At 33.4% G+C, this 23,491-nt stretch overlaps 7 protein-coding genes and 1 non-coding gene across 8 annotated transcripts in view; 3 read left to right on the forward strand and 5 right to left on the reverse strand.

The window, feature by feature from the left end:
• The window catches only part of CBG24401, a gene marked incomplete at both ends in the record, with an annotated part of 7,104 nt that extends 5,942 nt beyond the window's left edge, over window positions 1-1,162 (reverse strand). Inside the window, 3 exons of the mRNA XM_045238352.1 lie at window positions 111-219; window positions 732-837; window positions 887-1,162. Coding sequence (XP_045091327.1) covers window positions 111-219; window positions 732-837; window positions 887-1,162 — 491 coding nt within the window. The remainder of the gene's footprint in view (window positions 1-110; window positions 220-731; window positions 838-886) is intronic.
• A 1,447-nt stretch (window positions 1,163-2,609) lies between these two features.
• CBG24402 lies at window positions 2,610-6,776 on the forward strand (the record flags this gene model as incomplete). The annotated part of the gene is made up of 10 exons (XM_045238353.1): window positions 2,610-2,669; window positions 2,716-2,893; window positions 3,077-3,219; window positions 3,987-4,449; window positions 4,727-5,008; window positions 5,094-5,373; window positions 5,531-5,749; window positions 5,799-5,893; window positions 6,324-6,603; window positions 6,656-6,776. 10 exons carry the CDS (start codon window positions 2,610-2,612, stop codon window positions 6,774-6,776), a joined length of 2,121 nt encoding a protein of 706 aa, XP_045091328.1.
• Window positions 6,777-7,940: 1,164 nt separating this feature from the next.
• Window positions 7,941-9,048, reverse strand: CBG24403 (the record flags this gene model as incomplete). The annotated part of the gene is made up of 4 exons (XM_002648222.1): window positions 7,941-8,198; window positions 8,246-8,737; window positions 8,794-8,929; window positions 8,978-9,048. The coding sequence occupies 4 exons, from the start codon at window positions 9,046-9,048 to the stop codon at window positions 7,941-7,943; spliced, it is 957 nt and encodes a 318-aa protein (XP_002648268.1).
• Window positions 9,049-10,242: 1,194 nt separating this feature from the next.
• Window positions 10,243-11,289, reverse strand: CBG24404 (the record flags this gene model as incomplete). Its single annotated transcript, XM_002648223.1, has 3 exons — window positions 10,243-10,491; window positions 10,538-11,180; window positions 11,237-11,289. 3 exons carry the CDS (start codon window positions 11,287-11,289, stop codon window positions 10,243-10,245), a joined length of 945 nt encoding a protein of 314 aa, XP_002648269.1.
• Window positions 11,290-12,077: 788 nt separating this feature from the next.
• On the forward strand, window positions 12,078-12,698 carry CBG24405 (the record flags this gene model as incomplete). The annotated part of the gene is made up of 2 exons (XM_002648224.1): window positions 12,078-12,148; window positions 12,440-12,698. 2 exons carry the CDS (start codon window positions 12,078-12,080, stop codon window positions 12,696-12,698), a joined length of 330 nt encoding a protein of 109 aa, XP_002648270.1.
• A 616-nt stretch (window positions 12,699-13,314) lies between these two features.
• Window positions 13,315-14,430, forward strand: CBG24406 (the record flags this gene model as incomplete). The annotated part of the gene is made up of 3 exons (XM_002648225.1): window positions 13,315-13,385; window positions 13,435-14,125; window positions 14,173-14,430. 3 exons carry the CDS (start codon window positions 13,315-13,317, stop codon window positions 14,428-14,430), a joined length of 1,020 nt encoding a protein of 339 aa, XP_002648271.1.
• A 3,801-nt stretch (window positions 14,431-18,231) lies between these two features.
• On the reverse strand, window positions 18,232-20,069 carry Cbr-srxa-7 (the record flags this gene model as incomplete). The annotated part of the gene is made up of 3 exons (XM_045238355.1): window positions 18,232-18,443; window positions 18,588-18,996; window positions 19,908-20,069. The coding sequence occupies 3 exons, from the start codon at window positions 20,067-20,069 to the stop codon at window positions 18,232-18,234; spliced, it is 783 nt and encodes a 260-aa protein (XP_045091329.1).
• Window positions 18,510-18,581, reverse strand: CBG28429. Its single transcript has one exon. It is a non-coding gene (tRNA).
• Window positions 20,070-23,491: the final 3,422 nt, after the last annotated feature.

A 23,491-nucleotide genomic window follows, 5' to 3' on the forward strand; every position in this document is an offset into this window, starting at 1 on the left:
CTGCTTAATAGTGTTTGTTCTAGCTGTACTATATGGATTTCATGTGGTTCGAATTAGTTCCATATGGTTCCAATAGCTTTTCATAAGTACCATATGGTACCTCAACTCACCCCCAAGAATTGACGGCGCCATCTGGCTGTGGAGGTCCTCCATGTAGGGGAGGCCCCCATGCGAATCCATCGGTTCCTGTTGCTTGTCCATCAGTCCAATAGAATGTATCTTTTGGAGCACACATCCCAACACGTGAGCAGGTTGGCTTTCTTTTGGCACCAAGCCAAATCGATTATTGATCAAACCCATGTTGATGCATCAATTTCAGATAAACAGCTGGAAAAATTGTTACAAAGACTACAACATGGTATTGGATTTGCACCATATGATTCAAAGCAAATGGTCATCGATTTGCACCATGTGGTTCATTGCTACGTACCATATGATCATCAATTTGCAGCATATGGTTGATCACTACGTACCATATGGTTCATCTCTATGTATCATATGGTCACCGATTTTCACCATATGGTTTATCGCAATGAACCGTATGGCTGCCGATTTGCATCATATGATTCATAGCTAAAGGTCACCATTTGCACCATATGAGTCATAATTATGTACTATATGGTCACTGTTTTGCACCATATGGTTCATCGCCATGTACCATATGGTCATCATTTGCACCATAGGGTTCATTGCTACGTACCATATGATACAAAATTTCATGAAACACATACCTGCCATTCTCATTCTCTCATCATCATTCTGCAATCCATACAACACTGCTCCCTGCGCAACACATAGTGGTTCGGCTTGATATTGGGTCATCGTACCAACGAAAACCTGAAAGTTTCTAGTTTTTGTAGTAATTCTATAGTTTGTAGTCTTTTACTTGAACACACCAATTGCCCTGTGATCGTTTGAACAGCATCCAGTCGGCTGGGCAGTTGGTCTTCTCTCTAGACGGGCGTGGGCGTAGTGGTGGTCGTGGCGGTCGTGGTCGACCTTCATGACCGTGGCCGTGACCGCCTCGACCGCCTTCATGGGATTCCGAAGATGAGCTACTCGAACTGTGGCCATTTTCACCGCCTCCGTAGAAGCCAAAAAAAATGAATTTTTCTGAAAGTTTTAAAAAAAGTTTAGAGTCGCTGGCCTTAAAAACTGTCATTGGAAGAAAAAAAGTGCCTTGTTCGCTGGTTTTTTGGGTTATAAAAATGCAAAAAAATTTTATTGCAAAGTCGATTCAAATTTCGGTAAACTGGGAAATTTGAGATTCGAAAATTAGATGAAATTAACTTCAAATTCTTCAAAAAAACTATTCGAAAAATGAATAAAGATGTTTCAAAAATCAGAGAAAAATATAAAAAATCACTTAATACTTTCAAATTTTTGGTTTTTAGCTCTCAAATATAGGCGACATTCGCTAAAAAAATCGTTCGAAAAATCAGAAAATAATTTTCAAAAATAATCTTTTCTAGGCTCCATTTTTCCATGGCATTATGATCCATCAATTTTCTCAAACATTTTTTTTTCAACCGGATTTTCAATTTTTGAGTCAAAAGATTGACTCATTTTTCTAACCTTTCCGAATCAAATTGTTCTCTGATCTGAATTTTTTGCGTGGGGAAAAAGTTTTTAATTGTAAGGCAAACTATACTTTTTTCCGATTTTTCATCCAAAAAATTATCACGATTTCTTATCAGTTTGAGGTTTGTGTGCGTCTTATTTTTTGAGAACAGAAAAAGATAAAAAGTTTTTGACTTTGGAGCAAAAATTGAAATAAAATATGATGAATGGGTTTTTGATCAGAAAATTGGGGATTCCCGGTCAGAGAAACATTGGTGGGGGCAGAAAGTGATAAGAAATTGGATTAAAGAGAAAAAGAGAAAAAAAGGATTTTCAGGATTTTCAGGAAGTTCGAAAAACTGGAATCCGGAAAAATCTGAAATTTGGGACCAGTATCAGGGGAAATTGGAAAATTGGATTTTAGCAGAATTTAAGTTTCTGTATTTCAGTATTTCAGAATCTCAGAAATTCAGAAACTCAGAAGTTCCAAATTCCAGAATCTCAGTATTTCTGAAACTCAGAAGTTCAGAAGTCAAAAATTCAGATTTTGAAATTTCAGAACTTCAGAATCTCACGATCTCGGAATCTCAAAATTTCAAAATTTCAAAATTTCAAAATTTCAAAACTTCAGTATTTTAGAATCTTCGAACTTCAGAACCTCAGAAGCTCAGAACTTCTAAATTTCAGAATTTCAGGTTTTCCGAATTTCAGGATCACAGAATTTCAGAATTTCAGAACATTTCTCTCTAGTGACTAACTTTGGACCAGCACAACCGTTTTGGCGCAACTTTCTGCACTTTTGGACCATTTTTTTCAGTTTTCCGGTTCCAAATGGCAACTTTTCGTATTTTGACCGCAAATGAAAATATAGATGATTTCATTTTTCTCCTCTCTGTCTCTTTGTTCTTATCAGTTAGACAAAGTGATTCACAAAACTTTCTGAATGAAAAAATCGTCATTTTCGTGGTTTCTGATAAGCTGCCTAAAATATATAAAACCTCCCGGGAAAGTATTCAAATTTGGTATCAAACAATTTTTTTGCAAAAAAAATGCGCCTACTATTCCTATGTTCACTTTTACTGCTACATGTTTCCGGCCACTATTGGGAGGTAGTTTTTGAAAAAATTCAAATTTTTATTAGAATAAAAAGTTCAGGAAATTTTTCTGACCTCCTCAAAAATCCATGGAGTCAGCGCTCAATGTGCAAATGACACGGAAACGTGGCAAAACTCACTGAAATTGGTCGCCGAGGTGTCTGTCGAGTGTCTAGTAGAGCGAAAATGCACCAAAGAGGAGGAAAAGATTATTGAGAAGAATTTCTATGCAGTGGAGCGTGAGTTTTTTTGAAACTGTGAAATTGTGAAATTCCGAATTTTCAAACTTTGGAATTTTTGAAGTTTAGAATTTTGGAATTTTAGAATTTCCGTATTTTTGAATTTTGCACGTTTCAAGCTTTTGAATTGTTAAATTGCTGAATTTTGACTTTTTCCGTTTTTCAAAAAACTTCGATTTCCAGAATACGACGCTTGGGGAAAAATCCCACTGACTGGTCTCTTTCAAATACCAATTCTCATGGATGGGTCCTATCAAGAATGCGAAAGAATTAGTGGACAAAAGTATGAAACCAATTATTGCTATATTATTCTGTTTCCGGGAAAGGTGGGTTAGAAATTTTCGGAATTTGTAGGAAAAACTGGACCAGAAAGCTGAAATTTTGAATCGTCGAGATTCTCATTTATTTTTAAATCAATTTTCTCTGTGGAAAGGTCCCAAATATAAACCAAAAGTCCAAAACAAGCTTGTCAAAAAAGATAAAAAATAGGCCAAACATGAAGTGAAAAAATTTCAGAAAAACATGGGGTCATTTACCCTGGTGGCCTAACTTTCGCAAGTTGTTTTTTCTAGGTCACAAAAGTTTAATGCCAAGAAATGGTCCAACATTTTAAAGTTATGTTTCTAGCCCGTAAAACTTGGCGGCCTAGAAAAATCATGTTGCGAAAGTTAGGCCACCATGTTAAATGGCATAGGGAACACATTAGCTGCATGTTAGATAATTTGTGTATCATCTGCAACGGTGGCCTAGAAAACTCTACTTGGGAAGGTTAGGCCATTATGATGACCTAGAAAAACGACAATGTGAATCTCAGGCTATTTCTAGGACATTCAGGATAGTAGCCTAGAAAAATCCACTTTCAAAAGATAGGCCACCATATTAAAATGGTCTAGAAATCACACCGGGTAGGTATTAAGCCATTTATAGCCGGAAAAAGTTGGTGGCCTAGGAAGCTCAACTTGCAAATGTTAGGCCACCTAGGAAACACATTAGCTGCATGTTAGGTCATTTTGGGACCATCAACTACTTAAAAATGGCTTAATATACAGAAAAAAGAACATTAATGAATTCCAAAAACCTCCCTTTTTTTCAGAATGCCACGTGTCACATGTCCGACGGTCAACCCACTTCAATCTTTCTCCGTGGAGCAGTATGCATGCCATATTCATGTTCTCAAGAAGACCTTCCATCAGTCTATAATCAAATTTCCAAGCAACCATTCACTGCTTGCGGAGCATTCTGCTCGAAATATCCCGTCAAAAAAACACCGGCATTTTGGGGATTCACTGCCTTCATGGCTGTTATGACAGCGATTATTTTGGCAGCTACACTGGCTGATTTTCTATTGGATTCGATAAAAAAGAATGAAGAAGTTAAAAGAGAAGACGGGAAATTGTTGAAAATGGCAATGGCTTTATCAATGTGGACAAATGCGGAGCTGTTACTGTCTGTGAAGGAGCAAAAGCCCGGATTCATTAAATGTTTGGATTGTATTCGATTTTTGTCAATGTTATGGGTTGTGACAGGACATACTTTCACGTATTTGATGGTTCCAGGTAAGAATTCTGGAGTTTGAGAAAATTAAGATTTTGGAATTCCAAATTCTGAATTTCCGAGAATTGAAAAAATTGACAACAAAAAAGGATCCAAAATCCGATTGCTCTATTTCCAAAAACAAAAATTCTAAAAATCAAGAACAGTTAAAAATTCCAGTTTTCAGTTTTTTACCAATTCAAAGTTTTTGAGTAAAAAATGTTGAAAATCCTATAATATTTTGAAATTTCAACAATTTCCAGATTCTGAAAATCCCAAACCGCTAAAAACCTTTTTCAGATCAAGTTCTATCCGTTCTTCCATTCACCGGAAAGTTCTGGAATCATTTCATAATGAACGCGTTCTTCTCTGTCGACACCTTCTTCCTCCTTTCCGGAATCGTCGTCGCCTATTTATTTTTCAAAAATCCTCTCAAAAAAGCTCAAATCACCAGTCCAATCACCTGGATTCTATTTTATGTTCACCGATATCTCCGACTGACACCGCCCCTAATGATTTTTATTGGATTTTTTGTGGTCTATGGATACTATATTCAAGGACCAGGAGTCGCTTCTCAGAATAGTGAGTTTTTCTTTTTTTTTAAATTTGAAATAGACAAAATTCAAAAATTCAAAAACTCGAAAACTCGAAAATTCAAAAATTACAGACCAATTAAATCCGCAAGTTGACGTTTGTGTACAGAATTGGTGGAAAAACCTACTGTACATTAATAATTTGGGACCAGATGTCAACCAATGCTACGGCATCACTTGGTACTTGGGTGTGGACACCCAACTATACTTAATTGCCCCAATTTTCTTAATTGCCCTCTTTTTCTCGTTTGCCGCTGGAACCGCTTTATTGACTGCCGGTATTATGGGAAGTGTGATTACTGTATACGTACTGTATTATGTCAATGATTTGCCTGGTGACTTTTTTGGAAATGGGTTAGTTTTAAACACAAATTTCTGAATTTCTGAATTACTGATAAATCGATTTTTCGATTTTCAGAATTTTCGAATTGTTGTCTTTCAGAACTTTCGTTTTCTTGGAACTTCTGAAAATCCAAAAAAAAATTTTTTTTTCGAAAATTTCAATTTCCAGAGACAACACCAACTTCTACGACCTAATCTATGATAAGCCATGGGTCCGTGGAACACCATACCTTATTGGATTATTCGTTGGATATCTTCTAGCAACATTTGGAAAACGTAGAATTCGTTTAAATTGGGCACTTTCTTGTACTGGATGGCTAATTGCTTTTGGATTGGCAGTTATGTGTCTTTTTTCAACCTATGATTATGATAAGAGAATTTATTGGAGGTGAGGAAAATTTTTGGAGGAAAAAAATTCCCAAAAAACTGTTTTTCAGCGTTTTCATCCGAGCATCCTACTACAATTTCTCGAGAATCGCCTGGTCAATTGCTGTCTCCTGGGTTATCATTGCTAATCATATGGGATGGGGAGGTACAGTAATCCAATTGACTTTTTCTCAAGTTTCAGAAATTTCTGAAAATCAGAAAATCAGAAACTCAAAAATTCGGAAATCCGAAAAAATCAAAAACCGAAATTCCAAAAGTTGGAAATCCGGAGAATCGAAAATTCAACAATTCAAAACCTCAGAAATTCAGAAATTCAGAAAATCGGAAATCTGAAAAAAACCATAATTGTGAAATTTCGAAACATTCGAATTTCAGAACATTTTACGAAATTTCAGTTTTTTTCCGAATTTTAGAATCCTGGAATTTTGAAGTTTTCCAAAAAAAAAGTTAAAAACCAAAGATTTTCAAATATTCAAATGTTCAGAATCCCAGAACTTCTGGATTTTCCAAATTTCAAAATTTTCGAATTCAGAAATTCCAAAAACCTAGAAAATTCATTTTTCCCAAATTTCCAGGACCAATCGACAACTTCATGTCCCATCCAATGTGGCAACCGTTCGGTCGTCTATCATATTGTGCATATATTGTCCATTTCGTAGTACTATACCTGTATTTGAGCATCGGCGACGCCAGTATTCATTTTTATTCCAGTTTTCAAATTGTGAGTTTTTTTGAACATTTTGAAATTCCAATTTTTCTCTATTTTCAGTTCATGTACTACTCAGTGCCTACAACATTGTTATCCTACATTTTTGCATTTTTTTGGAGTTGTTTCTTCGAAATCCCATTTTTAAAGTTGGCATTTTTTAATTGAAAATCTCATTGTTAATTTAAAAAACAATTCCAGACTCGAAAAGATGCTGATTGAGCTCCTGCTCGGCTCTGGAGGAGCCAGAAATTCTGGAAAAATTGAAGATTCCGGAAGGATTCAGAAACCAAAAACCGAAGAATTGTGGGACGCAAAGTAGAGAATGTTCCAGAAGAAATTGAAAATAAGGAGACGTTACGAGTATAACTTTGTTTAATGTTTGAATTTTTTAAGTTTTCAATGTACAAATAAAGATTTTTTCATAAACAAATTTTTCTAGGAAAAAAATTTGGACGTTTCGGGAAATCTATGAATCAAAATTTAAAAAATATGAATTTATAAAAATTGTTTAAAATCGGAATTCGGGAAAAATTCAACAATCCCAAGCAGCTTAGAATTTTATAAAAATTACTTATTATGATTTTCAGAAATTTCCAGTATTCATAAAATCGGCATTTTCGGAAATTTTGAAAAATCACAAAACTGGAAAATCAAAAATTAAGAAGAATCTAAAAAAATAAGACATCCGAAAATTCTGAAAAATTCGAATATTCTAGAAAACTGGAAAAAGTGGGCAAGTTTCAAATTTTCATGATTACAGGAATTTGAAGAATTTCAGGAAAATCTAAAATTTAAGAATTTCCAGGAAATTCAGAATGTAGGAAAATTTAGCAAATTCGTAGTATTAAGGAAAATTTGGCAACTAGGAATTTTTCTGATAGTCATAGATTTTGGATTTTCAAAAAATTTGAAAATACTTTGAACTCGAAAAAAAATCCAAATTTCAAATTTCAAAAACTTAGAAAAAACTTTCAAGGAAATCTCAAAACTCAGAAATTCTAAAATTCTAAAATTCTAAATTTCAGAAACTCAGAAACTCAGAAATTCAGAAATTCAGAAATTCTAAAATTCTAAAATTCTGAAATTCTAAAATTCTAAAATTCTGAAATTCTAAAATTCTAAAATTCTAAAATTCTAAAATTCTGAAATTCTAAAATTCTAAAGTTCTAAAATTCTAAAATTCTAAAATTCTAAAATTCTAAAATTCAGAAATTCAGAAACTCAGAAACTCAGAAATTCAAAAATTCTAAAATTCTAAAATTCTGAAATTCTAAAATTCTAAAATTCTGAAATTCTAAAATTCTAAAATTCTAAAATTCTAAAATTCTAAAATTCTAAAATTCTAAAATTCTGAAATTCTAAAATTCGAAAATTCTAAATTTCAGAAATTCAGAAATTCAGAAATTTAGAAATTCAAAAATTCAAAAATTCAAAAATTCAGCATAATTTATTTAAAAAATAAAAGTATGTATTCAATAATATATCAGTTTTCGTTATAATCATGTACAATCGCTCTATTTGGAACTTTTCTCGTTTCAATGACGTCGAAATAAATGTGATTGTAAACTTGCTGGATGTCGATCACCAAAATATTCTCCTCCGAGTCCTTGATTCGAAAATACCAAAGACTTGAAGATCCAGAAAGATACGCAGGACCCCACAAATTGAAAATTTCCTCGTTTTCATTGAAAATATTCACTGCAAGCCAGGAATATTCGAATTTCAAAGAACTGGTGATAGCCTGAAACTTTATCAATCAAAAAGTTTTCAAGTTTAATCTTCAAAAACCTTCTTCAAAAAGTCCAAGTCCCTTGCGGAAATTGTGTTTGATTGTACACGATATCTTGAAAAATGACAGATATCTTCTACTTTTAGATTCACCACATGAAAATCACAATTCATCTCCTTCGCTTTTTTCCATTGCTCAATTTTCACTATTTCGTCGATTTCAATCTCCATATTATCCTCCAATGAATACAAATCGATAATTTTCAGAGCTTCTAGATCAGCAATCGGTAAAAATGGAGTCACTTGAGACTGATGGTACGTTTTTATACTCAATTCCCTTGTTTTGATTTTTCGACCGGATGCATTGAACATATTGCTCAGCTTAATTGGTAAAGTATGAATCGAAGACTCCGTTTGGAGTTGAAAATCATCGAAATGAAAATATAGCCTTTGCAAATTGGATTTTTGAAATTTCAGAATCCATTCTAGATCTTGATCGCCACATCCACAATATTCAAATTTGCCATATTTGTTATTTTTCCATTGAAACTTCTCGAATTATTGATTTCAGAATACTCAAAGCGATAAAAAGAATCATCGGGACCCACGAAATCAAAAGTTATCTTCTTTTCGTCTTTGTCAGAAATAATTTCAATTTGTGCGAATTTTGAATCCGGCAATTTCGAATCTTTCAAGTCGTCAATGAAATTCCGGAAATCTCGACAGACTTGGCGAAGGGTCAAGCTGAAAATTTGGATTGAAAAATTGATCGAATTAAAAAAATGAACTCACACAGCTTTCAAGTCTGAAAATTCTATAATTTTATCCAATACCAACTCGGGCACTTCAATGATTGATGCCATTTTTGACAATAGAAAAATAGAAGAAAATAGTTCAGAGTGATCGAAAAAAAAGTCGATTTGAAAATGGAAATTGTGTGAACTTATCGCCGCTCACATGTGTGTTTTGTCTGCGTCTCCGAGGATTCAACACTATTTTTTTCTTTTCTGCTGTCGTCTCTTACCTCCTCGGCGATATACAATATTTCGCAACATATCAGTTTTGAAAAAGAAAAAAAAATCATAGAGAATTGAGAAGAACCTGAAGTTCCAGGAAATTTGAAAATGCAGAAGAAAAATGCAGAAAAATCAAAAATCCAAAAACTCAAAAAAATCGAAAAATCTAGAAAAATTCATAAACTCTGACATTGAGAAAAAAGTTGAAAGTTTTGCGAGATTCAAAACATTTCAGTTTAAAAAATCACAGGAATTTTTAAGAAATTTCAAAAACTTCAAAACTTTCAAAAAATCTCAATTTAAACATTTTGAAATTCGTGTTTTTTGTTCCAAAACTCGCTACTAGCTATTATCCTTATTTTTAAACATGTATTTTACTGTATATAATTCCTCCCTTTACATTGTCTTACAATTAATGCACGTGTGGAACTAACATATCCGAACAGTAAGATGTACTTCAAGATATTTTTCACATTGAGATCAAATGTACCCCATGAACACGATGTATCGTTTTGATGTGCTTTTGCATAGTGCTCGATTTATCAATGTAGTCGATGTTTTATCTAATTTTTATTGAAATAAAGTTTATACACAAATTCCACAAATTCAGAAAATCAAAATTGGAAAATCAGTTTTCGTTATAATCATGTACAATTGCTCCATTAGGAACATCTTCAGTCGCTGACTTGTATGGTTTTTGTTGACAAAATTGTTTTGGTGGTATCCGGAATAAAAACTAATAAAAATGAGAACTCTCTATTTAGTTCAGGATCCTTTTTCTTGGGAAAAATACTTTCGAAACGATCTCGTTTTTGCCAATGTTTCAAGGTTCTCCTAAAAATTGGCAAGTTTTCAGCTAGTTTTCTGTGTTCCAAATGAATTTATTTCAACCCTTATTAAACTTCAAAAAGGCAAAATTCTGAAAATTTCAACAAACTTCAAAATCCGCAAAAAGTCAATGTCTCCTTGTTAGAACAATATATCGAAAATTAAGTTTATTCTAAAAGAATCGATGAAAGCAATATAAAAACAACACGAAGTTCAATTATTAAGTTTCTTCACTACCACTTGGTCTGGAACATTATCCATTTGAATAACCTCAAAATCGATTTGTTTCTCTTCTGACGAAATTTCGACTTTCAACATGTTTTCATCTGAATTCTGAACTCGAAAATACCATTTTCGATAGATTCCATCGATATCAAATGGTCCCAAAGCACTCGAAAGTTCTTCATTCCAAAATTCAACTCCGATATGGGAATATTTAAAATTCGGAGATTTAATATAGCTCTGAAAATTTGAAATTTGAGATTTTTAAAAATAAAATATGGCTTACCTCTTTCAAGAAGTTTAAATCAGTTCCCGAAATCGATTTAACGTAAATATTGCATTTTGAAAAATGACTAGTTAATTTCACATCCATATTCAAGGAATATGGTCTATTAATGAACTCCTTCGCATTTTTCCATTGCTCAGTTTTAGCGATTTGGTCCATTTCGATATCTGAATTATACCAAAGATGAAAATCGATCATTTCAAGAGTTCCTGGGTCAACCAATGACAAAATTGACGAAAATTCCGATTGCGCCAGAATTTTTAAACTTTGCGTTTTGAATTTTAGAGCACCAAATATATTGCTCATCTGTAGTCCAGCAATCGGAGGCGTCGAAAAAATTAAATCTAAAAATTTCAAAATTGATTTTTGAAATTTCAAAATTCGCGCCAAATCTTGAATAGCAACGATGAAAATGTCTAAAGTCTCCAGAATTCTTGATTTTCCATTGAAAATTCTTGAATTATCCCGTTTGGAGTATAAAGTACTGTCAGATGATTCGTCAAAATTCACAAATTCAAATTCAATTGATTCTTCATAAGTCACTATTATTTGGATACTCTGAACATTTGAATCCGGCAATTTTGAATCATACAATTCGTCTATGAAATTTCGAAAATCTCGACAAACTTGGCGAAGTGTCAGACTGAAAAATTCGCATTGAAAAGTTTGAACATTTTCAAAAATTTCAAAAATACTCACACAGCTTTGAAATCTGAAAATTCTATAATTTTTTCCAATATCAGTTCTGGCATTTTTAAAATCGATGGCATTTTTTGGTGTAGAGGAAATTTTCAGAAAGTGACTCTATTCCCGGCGACAATATTTATTTACTATGCGTCTCTATAAATTTCACACTATTTTTTTTCTTATCAACGTTAGCCGGTTTGTTGACTAATATTTCGCAACAGATCAGCGTTGAAAACTTTTTTTTTTCAAATTATTTTTTAAATGTCAACTAGACCGGCGGAGATTGTAAATTTGGAAACCAGACGTTTTAGAACTGGACACTTCGCAACTAACGGTTTTCAGCCCAACTTTTCAGATCGCTTTAGGGAATTTGAAAATTTTAAAATTGCGGGAATCAAAAAAAAATGAAGAAAAAAATATTGTCAATAGGAATCATACGTGCCAGCAGCTGATAAGAAATTGGAAATTATTAGGTTGAACCGAAATTTTTATTAGGTTGAATTTAGGTTGAATTTAGGTTATTAGGTTGAATTTAGGTTGAATTTAGGTTATTAGGTTGAAACCGAACCGTTTTGTTTTGACAACATTTTTGATCAGATTTTTCTCGAAGCGGAGATGGTTAGATAAATGGAAGTAACATCCATATGAATCAATAGTTGTCTGCCAACACTCCTGTAATTTCTTGATTCCATCGGCCTAGAACGTGGAGAGATGTGATTAAAAAAGCGGGTCAACTCCTTTTTGGTGTCATCTTTTTAATTGAAGTCTTTTCTACCAAGATGACTTTGTGACCATGTATAACTCCTCCACTTCGATGTTGAAATTTTGAAATTATTTTCTCTCTATTTTCGAAATGTCTTCCCTTTCTGAAATGCCAGAGCTTGTAATGGAAACTATCACTGGATTCTTGGATTTTCGATCTGTGTAAGTTTTTGTTGTACCCATCGCTGATCCAGAAGCTCTGAAAATTATCGATTTATTTCGGTTGGAGGATGATATGGAGATTGAAAGCGACGAAATAGTGAAAATTGAGCAAAGGAAAAGAGCGAAGGAGATGAGATTTCACTTTCATGTGTTGAATCTAAAAGTAGAAGATATCTGTCATTTTCCAAAATTTAGTATAAAATGGAGCACGATAACCACAAGAGATTTGGATTTGCTGAAAAAAGTTGGCAAATTTTAAATTTGAACATTTTCAAACTGAAAATACTTTAGACTGTCACAAGTTTTTTCGAAATTCGAGATTTTCATGATTGAAGTGGAAAACTTTAATGAAAAAGAGGAACTTTTAAATTTGTGGGGTACTTCGTATCTTTCTGAATCTTCAATTTATTGGTATTTTCGAATCAGGGATTCGGAGGAAAATATTTTAGTGGTCGATCATCAGCAAGAGTTTAATCACATGTTTTTCTTTGCCATTGAAACGAGGGATGTTTCGAATGGAAAGATTGTACACGATTATAACAAATACTGATATTTCATTTATATAAATTCAATAAATTTTGTTTGAATAAATTAGGTTTGAAGTTTTTGAGTTGTCCAAATCGGCTTACAATATACAGAGAATGTGCTTCAACTTATCAGATAGTGTGTTTTAAGACAAGTTTTGGAACAAAAAACACGAATTTCAAAATGTTTAAATTGAGATTTTTTGAAAGTTTTGAAGTTTTTGAAATTTCTTAAAAATTCCTGTGATTTTTTAAACTGAAATGTTTTGAATCTCGCAAAAATTTCAACTTTTTTTCTCAATGTCAGAGTTTATGAATTTTTCTAGATGTTTCGATTTTTTGAGTTTTTGGATTTTTGATTTTTCTGCATTTTTCTTCTGCATTTTCAAATTTCCTGGAACTTCAGGTTCTTCTCAATTTCTCTATGATTTTTTTTTCTTTTACAAAACTGATATGTTGCGAAATATTGTATATCGCCGAGGAGGTAAGAGACGACAGCAGAAAAGAAAAAAATAGTGTTGAAACCTCGGAGACGCAGACAAAACACACATGTGAGCGGCGATAAGTTCACAAAATTTCCATTTTCAAATCTTTTTTTTCCATCACTCTGAACTATTTTCTTCTATTTTTTTATTGTCAAAAATGGCATCAATCATTGAAATGCCCGAGTTGGTATTGGAAAAAATTATAGAATTTTCAGACTTGAAAGCTGTGTGAGTTCATTTTTTTTAATTCGATCAATTTTTCAATCCAAATTTTCAGCTTGACCCTTCGCCAAGTCTGTCGAGATTTCCGGAATTTCATTGACGACTTGAAAGATTCGAAATTGCCGGATTCAAAATTCGCACAAATTGAAATTATTTCTGACAAAGACGAAAAGAAGATAACTTTTGATTTGGTGGGTCCCGATGATTCTTTTTATCACTTTGAGTATTCTGAAATCAATAATTCGAGAAGTTTCAATGGAAAAATAACAAATATGGCAAATTTGAAAATTGTGGATGTGGCGATTCAAGATCTAGAATGGATTCTGAAATTTCAAAAATCCAATTTGCAAAGGCTATATTTTCATTTCGATGATTTTCAACTCCAAACGGAGTCTTCGATTCATACTTTACCAATTAAGCTGAGCAATATGTTCAATGCATCCGGTCGAAAAATCAAAACAAGGGAATTGAGTATAAAAACGTACCATCAGTCTCAATTGACTCCAATTTTACCGATCGCTGATCCAGAAGCTCTGAAAATTATCGATTTATTTCGGTTGGAGACTGAAATCGATATGGAGATTGAAATCGACGAAATAGTGAAAAGTGAGCAATGGAAAAAAGCGAAGGAGATGAATTGTGATTTTCATGTGGTGAATCTAAAAGTAGAAGATATCTGTCATTTTTCAAGATATCGTGTACAATCAAACACAATTTCCGCAAGGGACTTGGACTTTTTGAAGAAGGTTTTTGAAGATTAAACTTGAAAACTTTTTGATTGATAAAGTTTCAGGCTATCACCAGTTCTTCGAAATTCGAATATTCCTGGCTTGCAGTGAATATTTTCAATGAAAACGAGGAAATTTTCAATTTGTGGGGTCCTGCGTATCTTTCTGGATCTTCAAGTCTTTGGTATTTTCGAATCAAGGACTCGGAGGAGAATATTTTGGTGATCGACATCCAGCAAGTTTACAATCACATTTATTTCGACGTCATTGAAACGAGAAATGTTCCAAATAGAGCGATTGTACATGATTATAACGAAAACTGATATATTATTGAATACATATTTTTATTTTTTAAATAAATTATGTTGAATTTTTGAATTTTAGAATTTTAGAATTTCTAAATTTCTGAATTTCTGAATTTCTGAAATTTAGAATTTTAGAATTTCAGAATTTTAGAATTTTAGAATTTTAGAATTTTAGAATTTTAGAATTTTAGAATTTCTGAGTTTTGAGATTTCATTGAAAGTTTTTTCTAAGTTTTTGAAATTTGAAATTTGGATTTTTTTTTCGAGTTCAAAGTATTTTCAATTTTTTTGAAAATCCAAAATCTATGATTATCAGAAAAATTCCTAGTTGCCAAATTTTCCTTAATACTACGAATTTGCTAAATTTTCCTACATTCTGAATTTCCTGGAAATTCTTAAATTTTAGATTTTCCTGAAATTCTTCAAATTCCTGTAATCATGAAAATTTGAAACTTGCCCACTTTTTCGAGTTTTCTAGAATATTCAAATTTTTCAGAATTTTCCGATGTCTTATTTTTTTAGATTCTTCTTAATTTTTGATTTTCCAGTTTTGTGATTTTTCAAAATTTCCGAAAGCACAGTCTGACTAAGCACAGTCTGATAAGTTTTTTTGTTTTCTGAAATTCGATTTCTCAACAGCAAAAAAAATGTAATAATGTATGAACTTATTTATTAAAATGAAATGAAGTATAAGCAATACCAACAATGATAGAAAATCAAGAATAGAGCATCAGTTGTCGTTATAATCATGTACAATCGCTCTATTCGGGACAGCATTCAATTGGATAATATCAATAGAAATCTGTTGATATTCTAAAAGCCTATTATAAATATGTTGTTTTTGACAATTTCAATGTGCAAAACTTTCTCCTCTGGATTGTTGATTCGAAAATACCGACGACGACCAGTTCCGAAATAAAAAGCGGGTCCCCAAACATCGGTAATTCCCTCGTTTTCATTAAAGTTTTCTAATTGAATCTCATATCTTGCGAAATTCGTAGAAGTGATGAAAGTCTGAAATATTTACAGATAAGAAATTTTTAATTTAATGTCCAGAACATTTTTCAGAAAATCCAAATCTCGAGCAGAAATCGAAAGCATTTTCATCCATACTCTTGAAAAATCGCACATGTCTTCAACCTTCATATTCAATGTATAGAAATCACAGAAAATATTTTTCGCGTTTTTCCATTGCTCAGTTTTAACGATTTCGTCCATTTCAATTTCAAAAGAAATAAAATTTTCAAATAATTTTTTTTCAAACCCTGATTTTTAATCATGTTTCCAGTGGTTTGTTGAGTTCTGAGAGAACTTTGTTGAGCCATAATAGAGCCAGAAGATTTTTTGAGGATCCTAGGAATAGTTGTTTATTGAAATAAGTGTTGCTTCAAATCAGTCAATTCTCAAAAAAACATGAATAAATGTCGACAAATTTCGATGAACAGGATTTTCTTCTCAGAATTCTTCATTGTCGAACACAATGATATTTTCCAGTACAAGCTCTGGCATTTCAGAAAGGGAAGACATTTTGAAAATTGAAAGAAGAAATGAGGGGAAAAATGACAATTTCTTATCAGCAACGAAGAAATTTTCACTCTTCGAATTTCGATTTGAAACTGTTTACATTTGACGATATTTCAAAGTTTCGAAATTGTACTGATTATGTCATGCATTGGAAATTCAGATAATTTTTATTCAGAGAAAAACACAAAAAGAAATATGTGTAAATTTCTGGGATTTTTTAGAACTTGCGTTTTTTTTGAGCTTGTATTGGAAAATATCGTAGGTTTTTTGAATTTCCAAGCAGTGTGAGTTTTTCGGAATATTATTACCGTAAAACCTCTAAAAGAACGACACCCGGATCGTCCACTTTGAGCCTATATATCTCATTTTCTGTGAAAGATATCAAAAAGTGGCTAATTAGTAAAATGTTGCTGATATCCTGATAAACATTTTACTAGTTAACCACTTTTTGATATCTTTCAAAAGAAGTGAGATATATAGGCTCAAAGTGGACGATCCGGGTGTCGTTCTATTAGAGGTTTTACGGTAATTAAAAATTTGAGTTTTTCAGATTCACTCTTCGCCAAGTTTGTAGAGATTTTTGAAAATTGCCAGATTTAATTTAATTTGTTTATTGATCAGGTGTAATAAAACATTAGAGGGCAGGACATGAAAGACTCAGAAAAAATGCCCCTCACGAGGCCGATCTGAGTAGGGGAGGGGAAACGGGATAATTTAGATATTTGACACAGGAAAGATGTAACCGGTAGAAAAGGAGAAATAGGGAGCAAATATATCAATAACGGGTAATACTGGAAGAAATTAAGGATTCAAACTCGGAAGGTAGGAGAAATCGGGTAACTTGGGAAGTGATGGCGTTCCACAGGGGAACAATTGAAGAAAAATAGTCAGAGGAGTAGGGCTGAACAATAATTAAGTTCATAGGGCGACGAGGGGAGGAGGAGTATTTGACATGTGCATTTAGGTTAGGTAAGTAGGCGGAGCCATTTAAAAATTTATAGAGAAGAATTAGTTGAGCTTTTAGCCTACGATGTCGAATGGAGAACATATTGAGGATAGAGAGACGATCAGAATAGGAACTGTACTGGATATTACAACGCTGGAAAATACACTTAGAGAAAAATCTTAAGGGAGATTCTAGTTTTAGAGCAAGGCGAGAAGAAGGCGGAGGGGAATAAACTACAGAACAATATTCAAGAATCGGGAGAACATAACATTTGAAAAGATGAATGTAGAATTCTGGAGACTTAGATCTACATGACTTTAAGAGTTGTTTGGAGCGGAGAAGAGCTACAGATGTGATTTTGTTGATGTGAGCAGAGAATTTGAGAGAGGAATCAGTAATGAGACCCAAGTCCAAATTGATTGAGCTTAACAGGAAGCTTAGGAATCGATGAATCATATGAAAGTTGAGAATCTTTAAAACAAAAATTAAGCCGTTTTAAAGTTGACTTTTGAAACCTTAAAATCAAATTCAAATCTTCAATTACTACGTCCACAATATCCAAATTTTCCAAAATAGTCGTTTTTTCTTTGAATATTCTAGAATTCTCCGATTCAGAATACTCGAACCGATAGATAGAATCCTCGGATTCCCAGAAATCCAAATGTATCGTGTTATCACTATTTTACGCATAAAGGTTGATATCTTCGAATTTCGAATCGGCCAATTTCGAATCATTCGAATCGTCGATGAATTTTCGAAAATCTCGAAAAACTTGGCGTAGTGTTAGACTGAAAAGATGCATTGAAAATTCAAATAATTTTGTAGGAAAAAACACTCACACAGCTTTAAAGTCTGAGAATTCAATAACTTTTTCCAATACCAGCTCTGGCATTTCAATGATTGATGGCATTTTTGAAAATGGAGAAATAGAAAAAAAATTATCATGGAGAATGAAAAGAAAAGGGTGAATTGTTGGTTTTATACATATGTGTTATCTCTGCGTCTCTCAGAGTTTCACACTATTTCATTTTCTATCATTCCGTCTCTGTTAATCAATATTCCGTCTCTGTTAATCAATGTTTTATACATATGTGTTATCTCTGCGTCTCTCAGAGTTTCACACTATTTCATTTTCTATCATTCCGTCTCTGTTAATCAATATTTCTCAAGATAAGAAACATGAAAAAGTTACATTTGAAAGTTGTTCTTTCGCATTTTTGTTTTTTTGGTTGAAATATATTAAAGTGAAGATTGAAAATTTCGAAAGCAATATAATTTTTATTCATTGGATTTATCAGACAAGTACAAAAATATAATTCAGTTAACATTTCAAAAATTCCGATTTTCGTTTAACCCTCAATCCGAGACATTTGAAAAGTGCTCGAAATTTTCCGCGTACTAAGATCCTTTCTCAATTCTCCGGAGCGAAAATACTTTTTTAACATCTTCCGAGTCGATGGACTTCCCAAATAGTAAACGATAAAGTTGATAGCACAAATTGTTTCCAAACGAAAGTAGAATGTTAAGTCTCGAACTTCCTGGGGCAGACTGTTGTAAGTTTCTGAAAAATGATTCAAAAAATGTTTAAACAAGATGTCCATCTGCAAAAAAAAGCAAAAAGAAACTTTGGAGGAGCGGGGGTTTGAACCCCGGACTTCTCGCATGCGAAGCGAGCACTCTACCACTGAGCTACACCCCCGAACACGTAGTCTGCCCACCGAAATCAAACAAGAACCCACCGGAAACGTGCGCATGAGGAGGCTGCCGACTTCATAGAAAGAGAGACCAACTGTGATGGCCACTGTCTGTCTCATCAACATGTGCTCTCTTCGGATTTGGCTCTGTGCTAAGGAATTAGAACAGGACATTGAAATTACAGAAGACTTTTGACGGATTCTCGAGAAGATGTCGTAACGGATAGACTTTAAATAAAGCATCATGATGACGTTAATGAACAAAAGAGTTGTTGGGACCCAAATGGCATTGATATTGGTGAATTTTGTGACGGGATGTCTTTCAGGAGCACAGGCAGTTAGGAAGACTAGTGTGGAGGCAAAGAAGTTGACAGGGCAGTAAGAGAGGCGAGGGATTAGGAGCAGGGTGAAGCAGAGAATCTGAAAATTGAAGAAAAGTTGTTTGAGCTGAAAAAAATGATTAAAAACAGTTTAAAACTTGTAAAAATAGATAATTTGAAAAAGAAAATTTTAATTTTAACGTTTTTTTTGAACTTGTAAAAACTAATTTTATTCTTCTAAAATTTGAAATACCGTAAAACCTGTAATAGAAGCCCCCACCTTCACAATGTTATCTTTGAGCTTAATTATCTCGATTTCTGTGAGAGATATCAAAAATGTGTAAACTGATTAAATGTTTGTGACATTATGATAATCAATTCAACAGTAGACTATTTTTTTTTATATCCTTTACAAGAACCGAGATCATTTGACTCAAAGTTAAAAGTGGAAGGGCCATTGTATGACAGGTTCTAAGGGATTCAACGCCAATCCAAGCCAAAAATCACACGCCAAAAATAACACGTCAAATAAAAATTCCAAAAATTTTGAATAAAAAATAATAATTTTCCCACAAATCTACAGTAATCCGACGGCTTCAACTCCTATCAGGGGTCTCAATTCTAAAATTCATATCTTGATTTTAGTATCAAAAAATTCGTCGTAAAATTCTGCACAGATTCTACTTTTTTTCATTATGAATGGATCAACAGAATTTTTGAAAATTCCCCAAAACCTTTAAAAATGCCAAAATTTAGTTGATTTTCTGGAAATCCTATCAGGACCTTTATTTTTGGTTCAAGTTTGACGTTTTTCAGGTCATTCTATTCGTTTTAAAATTTTCTACAATCTCTACTTATTTTGAAAAAGAAATGTGTTGATCCAGAATTTTTTATTGCCAAGAAAGATGATTTTTCCCTGTGTCGAGAAAAGCGCCAATACATCAGAAAAAAATCAGAAAAACTCGATTTCCAATATTATTCGCCGTGTCTCGTAAAAAAGTAATAACTCACCAGAATCAAAAAGCTATAGAAAAAGATGCGTTTTTGACCGAAAACGCGTTGATCCGTTGGGCGAATCAAGATAAAAAATCGATTCGAGGTCATGAGAACACTGACACACATTGGAATGAAATATGTCAATGTTCCGAGCATTGTGAATTCACGACCAATCATTTCACGGTATGCTGAAATTGTAGGAATTGGAAAAAACGGAATTTCGGAGATTTCGTGGAATCTAGAACGTCCAGAAGAATTGGAAAACACTCGAAACTCTTTGTTTCTGTTATATTTGAGATTCTAAGATTCCCAACTTTCGAGTTTCTGAATTTCTGAAATTCCGAACTTTCAAGTTTCCATTCCAGATTATTCCAAAAACTCCCATCCCAACTCACACAAATATTCATGATACGGTAGCAACAAGTACGTCAAAAAGTCCGTAATGAATGCAATTTTACACAAAACTCCACAAATATTCATCACCGTTAAATAAGCAAATGGAATGTTCTGATCATTACGGTAGGCATATGTAGCCATGAGCAATGCGATATCATATAACATAAATAAGAATGCCAAAAAACAAAAAATGAGTTGAAAAACGACATGAAACATTGGAATATGTTCGAACATGACTTTTTAAGAGGAAATTCTGAGCTTTCGGTATAGAAATTCAGTTAGCGTAATCGAATTTTCGGATAAATAACAACAAATTCCAAATTTACGCGCTCGCGAAAAATTTCTTGATTAAATTATTTTTTTGTCACTCTCACACCTTCAAGAAATTGGTTTCCGTGATCGTGACTCTTCGGGAAATCAGCTGGAGTAAAAGTATTAAAAAAAAATAATCAGGAAACAAAAACTTTTTGTTTATGCTGACATTTTTGGAGGTCAAGGGTTGTAGGAGGAAGTTAAGATGACTAAAAATTGGGTTACGGTAGAACTTGAAACTCGGGAATTTTGAAATTCTGAAATTCTGGATATACAATACAAATATTGTGTTATACCAGCCAGTTAACCGCGCATCTGGCGCTTCAAACATCTGGCTGGTGCGCCTTCGGCGCAATTTAACCTCATTTTTTAACTTATTCGTCGCTTCGCTCCTGATTCTTCTTTAAAGGTGGGGGACATGAGAAAATTAATGTTCTCGAAATTCTGTTTAAATATGCCCTTCGAGGAGTTGAACTTGTGGGAGACGAAGATTGAGGTGCGGGGTCGCAACCGACTGAGCCACGTGGGCAAAAGTGAAGCGAAAGTGAAATGGTAAACATAATGGTGAGGACGACAGCTGTACGCAGAGTGACATTAAGCGTTGTACACCGTCACGGTAGAATGTATACTCTGGCCTAGGGTTGTTGTTGGCTCCCCAAGAAAGTTCACAGGCCCAATCTTTTTTCATGTTATTTGCATTCATCGCCTGTTTTCTTTTTAGATTGGAGGTTATCGCCCATTTAGGTTTCAATATTGGCGTCAGGCCAATATTCTCACATGAATTACAATTTTTACTTTACTAGTGATCTATCTGAGCATGTCTCCAACTTACACTTCATGACCAAATATGTTTTTTGTTTTTGCGAAACGGCAAAGAGCTTTGAGAAAAATGGGTCAAAAGATACCTTTCAGTTGATTTCAATCTGATTTCAATTTTGAAACTTGAAAAATGCACTTTTCGATTTATTTAAAATGAAAATTGAATGGGTTTTCTTTCGATACAGTTCATGAATTGTAACTTGAAGACGAATTTTAGATAGATCCGTAGTTAGAGAACTTGAACGTTTTTGAGTTTCAAATTTTGAATTTTCTAAGATTTTGAGATTTCGAATTTCGAAATTTTCGGGATATTTTTGGATTACTGAGAAATTTTAGAATTTCAAAACTATGTTTCCTTCAAATCCTGGATATTTGAATTCTTGCGAGTTTTGAATTACTTGAATTCCTGAAAATTTCACAAAAGGAAAATGAAGATCGGAAAATGTATATTTCATAGACTTTTCAAGTATCCTCGATTTCAGTTTTCTGAAATTTCAGAATTTTTGACATTGTTAATTTTTCGAAAAATTCTCCAAAATTTTGGAATTTCTGATATCCTCAGTTTTTGAATTTCTCAATCTTTGCATTTAGTTTTTTTCGTAGAAGATTTTGAATTTCCGAGATTTTGTTTCCAGTTTTTTGGCTTTTTAGGACTGCTGCATTTTTTAAATACTTCATTTTCTGAAGCTTTTGTTCTAGAATAATTTTATTAATCGAATTTTGAAGGAAACTAAATAATATGAATTTCTAAAATTTCTTGAATTTATGAGCATCGCAATTTCCTATTTTTATTGAATATCTTTTTTCAAGATTGAAAAATTAATTTATTTTCTTTGAATTTCGGCTGCTGTTATTTGCCTACTAGCTACAAAAAATCTATAATCTACAGAAATCCCTTCAATTTTTCCCTTCAAATTCTCAAAATTCAAATTATGAAAACAGGCGTGAAATGCCTGTCTATAAATTGGCATTGGCGACCAATGCCAAAAATAAATATTGGCGTGTCTCGCCAAACCCAAAAATTTCTTGGCGCCAAGAAATGCCAACTTTAACAAGCCTACTCTAGCCCCAACAGTCCCCGGTAAAATCTCCTTTCCCCCCACCTTTAAAAGGCCACGTCCAATTATATTCAATTTTCACATTTTTCAAAAGACCAGCCTGTTTGCCACGCCTCCGGCCCTTCAAACAGCTGGCTGGTGCGCCTCTGGCGCGATTTGACCTTTTTCAATTTTTTCGTCGCTTCGCAACTCATTCTTTCTTGAAAGCTCATGTCAATATATTAAGTTGTTCGGAAAGTCCTTTCCATTTTTAGCGTCTGATACATTCAAAGTTTAATAGGTCAAAACGATGTCGGATAAATTGGAGGTAATGACCATCGTTATCAATGACTATCTGCCAATGCCCCACTAAATTTTGGATGCCTTCCTTCCAGAACTCCGGTCACAGCGACCCCCATTTATCACCACTAGCAATGGTTTGATTCCAACATTCATGTGTGCAACGCAGGATGAGAAGATTCAAACAGGTGCCAAAAAAAAAAAAAGAAAAAAGTTGCGTTGAGCCAAAAGATGGGGTCAATTTCTTCCCACTTTTTTGAGAGTTTTCAATCTACGGTTATTTAACGAAAGGCTTGCCACTGATGTACTTCATATATCACACGCAGTTTGAGGCGGGTCCCTTTCTTTTCCGGCTTTTAATGCATCCAAACCTAAGCTTATTCCGATTGTATCATTTTTACTCGAACTAACTCAGGCGATATTCCGATAATTTCACGTATGAGTTGGAAATAAATGTGATGTTTTGTTTCTTGATTCAACCGTGAATCTATTATCCTTGTCAGAGAAAAAAATGGTTGAGTCGAAGTGTATGCGATGTTTGTAAACAAATATCTGAAAGCGTAAACAACCGGAAACAGTTGAAACGAGTGCGACAGTAACCCGGCGGGAAAATATTAAATTTACTCATTTTTTAGCTTTTCGCATATTTTGCAGCAAATTTCGTCGAATATGGTTTGTTTTTCATTGTTTTTTGCTGTATTTTAAAATATATTCGTCGAAATTTGCTGCAAAATA

Source organism: Caenorhabditis briggsae (genome assembly GCF_000004555.2).
Source record: "Caenorhabditis briggsae complete genome, chrV, whole genome shotgun sequence".
Taxonomy (NCBI): Eukaryota; Metazoa; Nematoda; class Chromadorea; order Rhabditida; family Rhabditidae; genus Caenorhabditis; species Caenorhabditis briggsae.